The sequence below is a fragment of the Equus asinus genome, chromosome 1 (assembly GCF_041296235.1).
Source record: "Equus asinus isolate D_3611 breed Donkey chromosome 1, EquAss-T2T_v2, whole genome shotgun sequence".
NCBI classification, from domain to species: Eukaryota; Metazoa; Chordata; class Mammalia; order Perissodactyla; family Equidae; genus Equus; species Equus asinus.
The window spans coordinates 194,310,706-194,322,438 of NC_091790.1; the positions used below are offsets into that span (position 1 = coordinate 194,310,706).

The window sequence follows — 11,733 nt, forward strand, 5'->3', positions numbered from 1 at the left end:
CACCTAAAGCAGGCCCCCAAGATCGGTGACAGAGACTTAGCTAGAGCAGGAGATGCCTTTCAGGGGTCACTGCATTTAACCTTCCGTGTGTCAGAGCAGAGCTCAAACCAGCACAGACATGTCCCGTGAAGGGGAACAGCCTGTGTCACTTGTGACAAACAGTGGCTCCCTCTTTCTGTCACTGACCTGTATGTTATTGTGGCTGCTTTGGTAGGGACGTTTTAGGCATAGAGATTGCATTTTGAGCATGGCCCTTTATCCCATGTATAAGAACCAGGAAATAAAGAAAACCAAGGTGGAGAGTCAGCAGATGGGCTTGGGAGGCTGGGCTGAGCAGCTGGCAGCCAGCCGTTGGTGGTGGAGTAGTGAAATGTTAATGGAAGAAATTGACCTGTATCTAATGCATTCACACAGCCCTCTCCCGAGAGGTGGGCCCAGAGGCCTGGGAAGAAGTGCAGCTGTCCACCATTGAACTGTCCATCACAACGCGGAACAGTCAGCTTGACCTGACAGTAAGTGTGCTTTTTTATTAGAAAAGTTTTTGGTGTCTGAGAAAAGTGACAAAGGCTACATGTTCTTCCACTAATTCAGTATTTTCATTTTTACCTTGGGATAGAGAGGAAAGGATCAGGAAAAAGAGGATGTGGGGTGCTTTTAAGGAACAGTAGCAACGAGAAGAAATAGCAAAGTAAAGTAGTGGCCTAAAAGCTTAGGGGCTCTGATCCAGTATTCTGCGCGTTGCTTAGTAGTAGTCACCAAGCTCCCTACCTTCAGGGGACTGAAGGAAAAAGCCTTTAGAAACAAAAAGTTAGCCTGCTCTCATTTGTCACAGGAATAAAAAATTGTGCAACTTTTACTTGAATAAATATTCACCATTTTTGTGACTACATTAATTATGTAAATTTAGGTCCCCAGGAGAAAAATATATATACATACATGCTTATGTGTATATGTATACACATACATTTATATCTGTATTTACACATTGCTTTTTTGAGTCTGATCTATTGACATGTACTGTCCAATACAGTAGCCACTAGCCACATGTGGCTATATAAATTTAAACTTCAATTAGTTAGAATTAAGTAAAATTTAAAACTCATTTCTTCAGTCACAATAGCCATGTTGCAAGTGCTCAATAGCCCTGTGTGGCAGTAGCTACTGTATTGGAAAGCACAGGTATAAAACATTCCCATTATGCAGACAGTTCTGCTGGATAGCGCTGCTATAGACAATACACTAAGAAAGTTGAAATAAAGCAGGGCTGGCAAACGGGTCTGCCACTTGTTTTTCTATAGCCCAGAGCTAAGAATTGATTTTATATTTTTAAATAGTTGGAAGAAAATCAAAAGAAGGATAAAATGTTGTGATATGTGAAAAGTATACAGAATTCAAGTTTCAATATCCACAAGTCATGTTTTATTGGAACACAGCCACATTCAGTCACATACATGTTGTCTGTGGCCACTTTCGTGCTACAAGGACAGAGTTGAGTAGTTACGACGGGAACTGTATGACCCAAGAGCCTAAAACGTTTACCATCTGGCCATTCAGAGAAGAAGTTTACTGACCCCTGGTATAGAGAAAACCTTAGTAGTTTATTTAGTGAGAATGCCAATAGAAAAGTTACCTTAACTGTGGACTAATGACTTGATCAGGTTGTAAGCAAATCAAAGTAATGTGTTCACAATTGGCCTGGTCAGTCTGAACATGGGCACCTGGAATTGAGAGTAGTGATGAAGGTATGAACGAGCAAGATGGATGAGACGAAGGTGGTGAGATGTGTGATTCTAATATTAATATTCAGAGTATTGAGCGGTTTTCTAATAATAAAGGTAATATGTGTCCATTGCATAACATTTGGATGACAGCTTCCTTCTCCTTCTAAATTAATTCCAGCTGTAACTGTAAAAAAGAAAACCATTAAAGCATTAGAGTGAGATCTAAGTGATGATCAGTATAAGCTTGGGGAGGACAAGGCCTTTCTAAGCAGGGCACCTAAGGCAAAAATCATACTGATGCATTTGTCTACTTATAATTAAAAAAGAAACTATAAACAAAATTTTTAATGACAGATTGGGAGAAATATTAGAATGTGATAGAACAGGGGTATAGCTTTCCTTTATAACAAACTCTTAGGATAAATCAACAAGAAATGGGCAAAGGACTAATGTAAACAATAGGCAAAGGGAAAGACTAGAAATTCATTAAAGAAATGAGCATGAAAAAGTAGTTTATATTTGCTGAATATTTACTAGATGCTAGGCCCTGGCCTAAGAAATTTACAGAATATCCACTCATGTAATCCTCATAAGTACTACACTATCAGGTAGATCTAACTTTTATCTGCATTTTATAGGTAAGGAAACAGAAAAAGTGCTCAACATCAAAGAAATGCAAATTAATATAGTAACTGTTGAATTGTCAGAGATTCAAAAGCATGCCAGTGTTCACTGTTGGTGTGGGTGGGGAAATGGGTAGACTTGCATATTTCTAGTGGAAATGTGAATCAGAACACCCTTACTCGATGGCATCTTGGCGGTGTATATGAAGCATCTAAAATATAAGCATACCCTTGGCCCAGTTAAGTATATTTTTAGGAATTTATCCCACAGAAATAATCAGATGAATTCATAATGTAGACAGTCCCTTATTTCTTACACAATGGGATCCTGAAAACATTGGTGAAAGTGAATGTATTAAGGGTAAAAAAATAGATTGTGTTCCAGAGGAATTTAAAAAAGATAAGATTTCTAATTATACATTTCCTTTATACACAATCTCTGATAATATGTATTTCCAGTATTTTGTTCATGTTCTTTAACCTTGTTCTTCTCTCTGATGATTGAATACCAATGAACGGATTGAGTTCAGCGAGTGTGCGATTGTGGCTCAAGATTAGCCACATTCAGAATGCTGACTGCTTTTTATCTTTGTGCCAATTATAAAAGTATGTGATGCTGCGCTGCTTATCACTAGTAGCGGTGCATTCATTTTCTTTTTTCCACACCTCTTTGTAAAAATAAAAGCAAGTGCAATAAAATATTCAAAGACAATGAAGCTGCCATGTAATAGCTCAAAATGTTCATTCATCATTAAAAAAAGTCCATTCAGAGTATGAAGAGGCTTTGGGGTTGTGGAAGGTGTAAAAATTAGAATCTCTTGTACAGCTATGTTCATGGTATTTATAATAGCAAAATATATGAAACAGAGTAATCAGGGGACTGATCAAGTACATTTTGGTACATTTATTTAAAATGTTCTATTTATTGACATGAAAAGATGTTCATATATTGTTAAGTGAAAAACCAGGTTAAAATTATTTGCATCGAATGATTCCACTTTTATTTAAAAAAGAAATATTCCCAAAAAGAATGATGGAGGTAAACATGCAATTTTACATTCTATCTATGAAAAAGGCCAGTTGTCCAAGCACCATTTATTGAAATGTCCGTCCCCCGCCCCCAGTGATCTGCAGTGACCTCTGTCATACATTGAGCATCTGTGCACATGGAAATGTCTCCAGTCTCTGTTCTGTTCTATTGCTCTCTTTGTCTCTGCTTGTGCTAGTACCATGCTTCTCTTAATAATTATCATTTTATAAGTCCCTCTGTGTTTTTCTTCTTAAAGAGTCTCTTGGCTATTCTTGGCTCTTTGACCTCTATAAATCTCTTAGAATGCTTATTTTATTAAGTTCCATGTAAAAATCTGTTATAATATTGATCAAGATTACATTGAATCTGTAGATCAATTTGAGGAGAAATGACACTATGATAATTGACACTTCTATGAATATGGCCTATCTTCATTTTTTTTAGTTTTTTTAATGTCTTTCAATGAAGTTTTATTGTTTTCTCTATAACATTCTGTCTTTTGCTGGTTATCTCAACTTTTGATGCTATTATAAATAGCATCTCTTAAAATGTCATTTTTTAACTATCTGATTTAGTAGATGGACATGTAATTGATTTTTTATATTGATGCTGAATCAGCAACCTAACTAAATTCTTATTAATTATATTAAGTTTGTCTGTGGATTCTTTTGGATTTTCTATGGATTCAATCATATCAACTGCGCACAGTGCAAGTTTTGCTTTTTCCTTTCAAATACTTAGCCTTCAAATCTTTATCTTACCTTACCGCCATTGGCTAGGACCTCAATCCAGTGTTGAATAGAAGCAGTGATAGCAGGCGGCACTCTCTTGTTCCTGATCTAGAGATACAGGTTTCACTGCTCCATTCTTCAGTTTGATGGGGTTCTTTTTAGATACTCTTTATCAGATTAAAGAAGTTCCCTTCTATTCCTACTTTGTTAAGAGTTTTTATCATGAATGGATATTTAATTTTATCAAGTACCTTTCCAGCATCTATTGAGATAAGGTTTCTCATTTAATCTGTCAAGTTAGTACGATACATTGATTTTTGCACTTGCATCAGTTGCAAAAGACAAATCCTAGAATTGTGTCTCTAACTATCTACTTAACTCACCCTCTTAGGTGTTTAATATACATTTCAGTCTTAGCATGTCCAAAACTGAGCTTCTTATCTTCCCTCCAGCCCTTGAAACCGGCTGGATCCATGACTTCCCCCCACTGCGGTTGACTGTAATTCCATTCTTTCAGTTGTTCAGGTCATGCATCTTGGAGCTTCTTGGCTACTCTGTTTTTCCTCACATCTAAGCTTTGAGGAAGTCCTGGTGGCCTCATCTTCTAAATACTGCCAGCACTTCACACAATCTCCACCTCTACCTGATCTAAGCCACTAGATCTCCACCTCTACCTGATCTCAGCTACCAGATCTCTACCTGATCCAAACCACCAGATCTCCATCTCTACCTGATCTAAACCACCAGATCTCCACCTCTACCTGATCTAAACCACCAGATCTCCACCTCTACCTGATCCAAACCACCAGATCTCTACCTCTACCTGATCTAAACCACCAGATCTCCACCTCTACCTGATCCAAACCACCAGATCTCTACCTCTACCTGATCTAAACCACCAGATCTCTACCTCTACCTGATCTAAACCACCAGATCTCCACCACTACCTGATGTAAGCCATGAGATCTCCACCTCTGCCTGATCTAAACCACTGTATCTCCACTTCTACCTGATCTAAACCATCTGATCTCTACCACTACCTGATCTAATCCACCATTGTCTTTCACCTGGATTAGGACAGCAGTGGTCCCCCTGCTTCTTCCTTTTCCCCCTTCATTCTACTCTGAAGACAGTAGCCAGAACGATCCTTTTAAAATGAAGCCAGATCATATTTCTCTGCTTAGAACCTTCCAGTGGCTCCTCATTTCACTCAGCCTAACAGCCAGTTCCTTCCAATGGTCTCTAAGGCCCAACTGGCCAAGCTCCCCTCCTCTCTGACTTCGTCTCCTATTGTCCCCTTCTCTCACTCTCCTCCAGCCACACTGGCTTCCTTGCTGTTCTTTCACATGTCAGGCGTGCTCCCACCTTAAGGCCCCTGCCCTGGGAGTTCTCTTTGTGTGGATCACTCTTCTCTGGACAAGTGGTTCTCAAAATGTGGTCCTTAGATCAGCATCATTTGGGAACTTATTAGAAGTGAAAATTCTTGGACCTCACCCCAGATCTACTGAACCATAAATTCTGAGAATGGGGCCAGAGTCTGAGTCTTAACAAGTCCTCCAGGTCATACTTGCTAAAGTTTGAGAACCACTACCCTGGATATCCACATTGCTAATTCCCTCACCTTCTTCTGGTTTCTGCTCAGAGGTTACTGACTCAATGAGGCCTACCTGGACCCCTAGTTAAAAATGTCATCACTACCACCAATTCCACTTGGTGTTCCTTGCTGTAGGTCTTTTATCTCATTTCTCTCATATACTTATTTACTAATATACTCTGTAATTTACCATTTCTGCTAACATATATATTTCACAGTTTACTATTTTTATACTGATAGACTCTGCCATACTTCTAACATACTCTGTAATGTATTCTTTTGGTTGTTTTTTTTGTTCTGTTTATCCCCTCTACCTTCCCCAGTAGAATGTAAGTTCTTAGTAGGCAGAAATTTTGGGGTTTTGCTTCATTGCTATAGCCCAAGCACCTAGAAGAGTTCATGGTATGTAACTGACACTCGATAAGCTGTTGTTGAATAAAAGGTGAACGGAGAGCAAAGTCATTCCCTCCGTGTCTTGTAATTCCTCGTTGAGAGGTCAAGTTGTAGCCTGTAATCTTAGGCAAGGGCTGTTGGCTCTCAGAGGCCTGTGGGTTGTCCAAAAAGAAACAAAACCTCTATCTGAAGCAGACACAGAAGTGTTGGGATTGATTTATAGAGGGCCCACTGACTGGTAGTTAATTGGGGGAACGGTACAAGAACCACGTCTGTTTTTATAGCCACTTCTTGTAGCTCAGTTCTTCCAGAGCTTTCTGTGGTTGGGAATGGAGAGTTTTTAAAACATTACCATGGCATAAATGGATTGCTGCTCTCCAACTCTGGCTGCGTACCAAATTTGCGTGTAGAGCGTTTAGAAAAACACACTCTTGGGCTCTCCACACCAAGAAGCTGATCCAGCAGATGTGGTGTGATGCTGGCGTACAGCAAGGATGGAGACTTGCTGCAACAGAGGCGCGGAAAGCGTGGCCTGCGAGGGAGGGCCTCCTGGAGACGGCCGCAGTTGTGATTATTAGTGAGTCACAGAACCTTACAAACCTCCAAACCTGAGATTTTATTTAGCTTATGTATGTAGTAAAAAACAAACAAGCAAGCAATGGATATGAATTTTATAGTATGTGAATCAGACCCTAGTAAAGGTCTTAATGTAAAAAGAAAAAAAAAAGAACTGAAAATATATTCAGTACTAAGTCACTAAAAGTAAAGTCCCCTATATAATACACAGCTTTGAAATATGAACAACAGGCTGCATTAGCCAAAATTTAGATTATTAATGTTAGTCTTCTAACCTTTTTAGAGCAAAGAAGACTTTATGAACATCTGCATTGAACCTGACACTGTCAGCAAAGGAGACTTCATAACTATGGGGTGAGTGGACTGGGGTTTGTAGGAAATGAGCTTAAGTAGTTTGTGTTCTTGGATTTTACCATTCAGAGTGCCCCTGAAGTCTAAGACAGAGACCCAGTAAAGGACTTGTCTCATTTGGGAATTGTAGCTTTCTTTTTTTCATTTGCGTTGACATGTATGCATGCACCTCTCCTACTTTGGCCTTCCCTGCTCATTTTGGGAAGATCAGAGTATGGGAGCAGTCTTTGCTTTGCAACTGAAATGAGAGAATTCAGTGTAGCATGGTATAGTGTCCAGATTTTGGCTTCAGGGTCAAAATTGCTAGAGACAAATCTCGATTCTGCCACTTCTGGCCTCATGACTTGGACAAATCATCTAAGTTCTCTGAATTCTTTTCCCGGTGTATAGAATGGAATATCTCTAACTATCTCAGGATGGTTTTTGAGTCTCAAATGAGAGAACGTGTGGGAAAGTCTTTTTCATTGTGAAGCACTTTACAGTATCAGTTACTGTTCATGTCAGTCCACCTTGTCCTATTCCCAGGGCATTAATGGAAAACTTGAAAAGGTATTGAGTACTTTGGACATTTTCCAGGCTTTTTTCCCCTTTCCACTACAAAATAGCCTTCCAAGTCCTGCCTGATTTGTTAAGCCCTACCTCTGCCAGAGTTTTACTGGTTAAGAATGCTCTAAACCCTCCATCAGTCTTCATAGCATCTGAGGAGCCAGCGTGTTGCCATGCCAACTGGGAATCTGCTCAGCTCCGTTTCTGTGCTTTGTCTCACAGCTCCCTCTCGTGCCCATTTAAGGATCAGACATTTCTGCTGCAGCGGCTGGGTCTCCATGGCTACTTCATTATCTGCACCAGCACCCACAGCAGAATGTCTTTCATTAGTTTGTGGTGTTCTCGCCTTTGGTACAAATTCTTCAGATGCTGAATAGCTGGTTCTGCAGCCTTTGATTTACTTGCTGTATCTGCAGTAAAAAGAAGAGGGAAAAAGCCTTTCCCTTCTCCTAGAGGGTCCAGAAGCCACACACAGTCTTAATTGAGAGTCTGGCCAGTGGGGCCACTATATTTGAATCTCTTTCATAAAACTGACATCCAAAAATAGAAAGAAAAACCAGCTATATTGCTTAAGTTAAATGAAGTCATTATGTTCCATGTTATTGCTATCATCTTCATCAGCAGCAATAAGGGCTTCCTTTTGGTCTCTATAGGAAGTGAAATCAAGTGATGTCTGTTTCCTCTGGGTATCAGAATATTGTGAAGTTGCTTTAGAAAACTCTGAAGAAGTTGCATATACTAAAGAATTACTGTTGTCAATTAATGATTTACTTGGATTAGCTTTTATTCTTTTTCTCCTTTATATGACTAGCCGTAAAGGGTATACATACATACTTGAGATGGATTGTGTGTGGATACACAGTCTATAGTTTTACTCAAGCCATTTAGTCAAGGTAAAGATGTAGTATGCCAAGACAGGAATAGAGAGACTCATCAGAGAACTTCTAAGACTGGTTGTTCATATCTATAAAGGAAATATCTACTTTAAATTGGAGTGAAAATATTTTCTTCTTCAAGTAATATACTTACAAGTAGTACCAAATAACAGAAGTTTAGTGCTTTTCCTAAAAAATTTAATTTTAATCTAATTTTTAAATTTGGGATTTTTAGTAGCCCAAGAATTAGGTACATGTGGAACTATTTAAAAATAAAGAACAAGTCAGAGAAAGTCACCCAGTCGTAACTCATGCACAGTCTCTACAGCAAGTAAACGTCAGTCTAGAATATATCCCAGCGCTAAGCAAGAGTCATTGTGGGAAAGCTACTCACACAACCCCACGGTTCAACAGATCGTGAGTCTACCTATTTAATCTCATCAAAAGACGGAAAGAGTTTGCTATGTTCTTGCAATGTGATGCATTTGCCAGCACTGGTTTCTAAGCTTGCTTTTTCCTGTACCGACAGAAGTAAGAAGGTGAAGGACCCCACGCTGTATGTCGAGGGCACCGAGTGTCTCCAGGCCAGCCAGTGCACTCTGCTGCTTCCCGAGGTGAGCAGGGGGTTCGCTGTCCCCAGCTTCTGCTTCTGTCTTGATCTGTCCTCCTTTCTGCTTTTTTCCTCCTTCCTCTCTATTAACAGACCCTCATTTAGGCGCCTAGGCTGTGCCAAGCATTTGCCAGGCCCTGGGTTATATGAGGGAGACCTGAAGAGATGTGGAATCCCCTCTGAGTCCGGGATTTAGAGTTGGACCCTGAAGACTTCCAAGGTTCTTAAGTCAAGCTTCTGTAAAGTGATCTTTAGGTCTCCTGATCTTTTATTTTTCCGGATGTAAATTATGCAAAGGGTTACTCTAAGATAACACACAGAGAATTCTCTAGTTGGCAAATGTTAATAGTGGATTCCTCCATCACATTTTTTATAAAGGATGTGAGAGCAGTTCTCAAGATGGCACTAAATTTTTCTGTATTGTGAAGTGCCAAGCTTAGTAGAATAACCTATATAAGTGGAAAAGAAGAAATGTAATCTAAATTGTGTGGTTATTCTATTAGTAATACCTCAGGAAAAAGAGTTACTACAGATCACCTCTGAGGACTTGTGGCCATTATACTTCTGTTTCCGAAAAGGATTGTAGGTAGAACAGAAGGTATGCCCACAGTGGGTGGCACCCTACTTTCAACATAGCACATGTTGAATTAAATGCATGAGTTATGGGAGGGTTTCATAGAATCTATAATGATGTTGATGCACCTTAGGTATAAAACTAAGTCAGTCCTAAAGAAGAACCATAAAAAGAATCAAGCAGACATGATGGCTCTCCTAAGAGAATTAGCTTTCTTGCTTTTCATTTGAGAAGGACTAGGGCTAAGAAGGACATATAACATATTATAGTCATGCGCCACATAACCAGTTCAGTCAACACTGAACCGCATATACAATGGTGGTCCCATAAGATTAGTACCATATAGCCTAGGTGTGTAGTAGGCTACACCCTCTAGGTTTGTATAAGTACACTCTATAACGTTTGCATAATGACACAATCACCTGACACATTTCTCAGAACACATCTCCCTCACCACATCATTAAATAAGGCATGACTGTATATGTTTGTGAATTCCTTTTTTTTTCGTCTTTTTGAGGAAGATTAGCCCTGAGCTAACATCTGCTGCCAATCCTCCTGTTTTTGCTAAGGAAGACTGGCCCTGGCTAATATCCGTGCCTGTCTTCCTCTATTTTGTATGTGGGTTGCTGCCATAGCATGGCTGATGAGTAGTGTAGGTCTGCGCCCGGGATCTGAACCCGCAAATCAGGGCTGCTGAGGTGGAGTGTGGCAAACTTAACCACCAGGCCACAGGGCCAGCCCTGGGACCCCTGTCTTTTAATAAATATTTGAAAACTTTAACCTTATTTCTTAAATCTCAAACTCTGGGAGGTGATAGAGACCAAAAAAAACCCCTTTTTGATGGATTGGGATATTTCCAGACCCAGCAAAGGCACTGAAATATATTTTTTAAAAGAACGTCAGGATAAATCCTCAGAGAGGAGGGTGTTTTCCATAATGACCTGCTCTGGTGCCATAGTGATCACAGAATTCCGGCTGATTCAGGCGTGAGCTGTTCCGAATATTTTCCTCTCCACAGGGAACGGCGGGCTCTTTTAGCATCGACAGTGAGGAGTATGAAGCGATGCCTGTGGAGGTGAAACTGCTCCCCAGGAAACTGCAGTTCTTCTGTGATCCGAGGAGGAGGGACCAGATGCTGCAGAGCACGGCTCAGTGACAGACGAAGGAGACGGGCGCTCTGGGACTGCACTTAGGCCACCAGTGGGACCAAACGGGAACAAAGCCTCACCTGTCCCCACAGTGCTGTCAGAGGACCCCGAGGGCACTTTTATGGCAAGTACCCCCTGCCCTTCTCTAGCAGTGCTTCCGAAGTGTACTCTGTGCGACCCGCTTTGCAGTTGGCTTTCCGTTAGCGCATGCTTTTACTTTGGTGTGACCGTTGATGCCTCATACTGATTTTCCTCAGGCTAGTTCCAGTAGATTCTCACACTCAGTGGATGGAGAAGGGCTAGACCTTGTCTCCCCAAGGGTGAGCAGAGTGGAGAACAGGCTCCTAGGCTGTCGTGCCCTGCGTTCCTGTCCTGCTCTTTGGCTGTCCCAGGACTTCAGGGAAGCTCCTGCCTTCCCCGCCACCTTGTCCTGCTTCTAGGCTTCTCCATGGGTGCTGCTGCTTTGTGAGCTGATTCTTATTTAGCTCATTTCAGGTCTACCCTCAATCCACAAACATGTGAGGTGTTTCCCTCTTCAGCTATGGCTGAAATCCTGTAAAATACTAGTTTTTATTTGACTTTTTTAAAGTAGTGCTTCTTAAATGTTGGTTTGCATGAGAACCACCGGGGGTGCATGTTGAACGCTGACTTACTTGGAACCCAAACAACAATCCAGGGATGAAGGCCAGGAATCTGCATTTTTGAAAAAGCAGCCACTCTCCCCAGGGAGGTCCCCTCAACCCTACCTGCTACCTGGACAAACAGTGTGAGCAGTGGTCCACGCACTGTTCTGCTCGTGTCTTCCCTAAAAGCATTTTGAAAAATCATGTATCCCCTCACCCTTTTAAGTTGACATCTAACATTTTTCCTGGGAAGTTAAAGAGTTGCCAAAGTATGTACTTTCTGGTGTCATGTAACTATTGATATTTTAAAATAAAACTGTTACATCACTCTTTTAAA

The 11,733-nt window shown here is 40.7% G+C and overlaps 1 protein-coding gene across 2 annotated transcripts in view; it reads left to right on the forward strand.

Annotated features, from left to right (window-relative positions):
- Positions 1 to 11,733, forward strand: part of AGK (acylglycerol kinase) — an 86,987-nt gene extending 75,254 nt beyond the window's left edge. For both annotated transcript variants that reach the window (XM_014859229.3, XM_070514793.1), the window contains exons 13-16: positions 415 to 512; positions 6,952 to 7,022; positions 8,970 to 9,054; positions 10,644 to 11,733. In XM_014859229.3, coding sequence (XP_014714715.3) covers positions 415 to 512; positions 6,952 to 7,022; positions 8,970 to 9,054; positions 10,644 to 10,781 — 392 coding nt within the window. In that variant the 3' untranslated portion in view covers positions 10,782 to 11,733. The remainder of the gene's footprint in view (positions 1 to 414; positions 513 to 6,951; positions 7,023 to 8,969; positions 9,055 to 10,643) is intronic.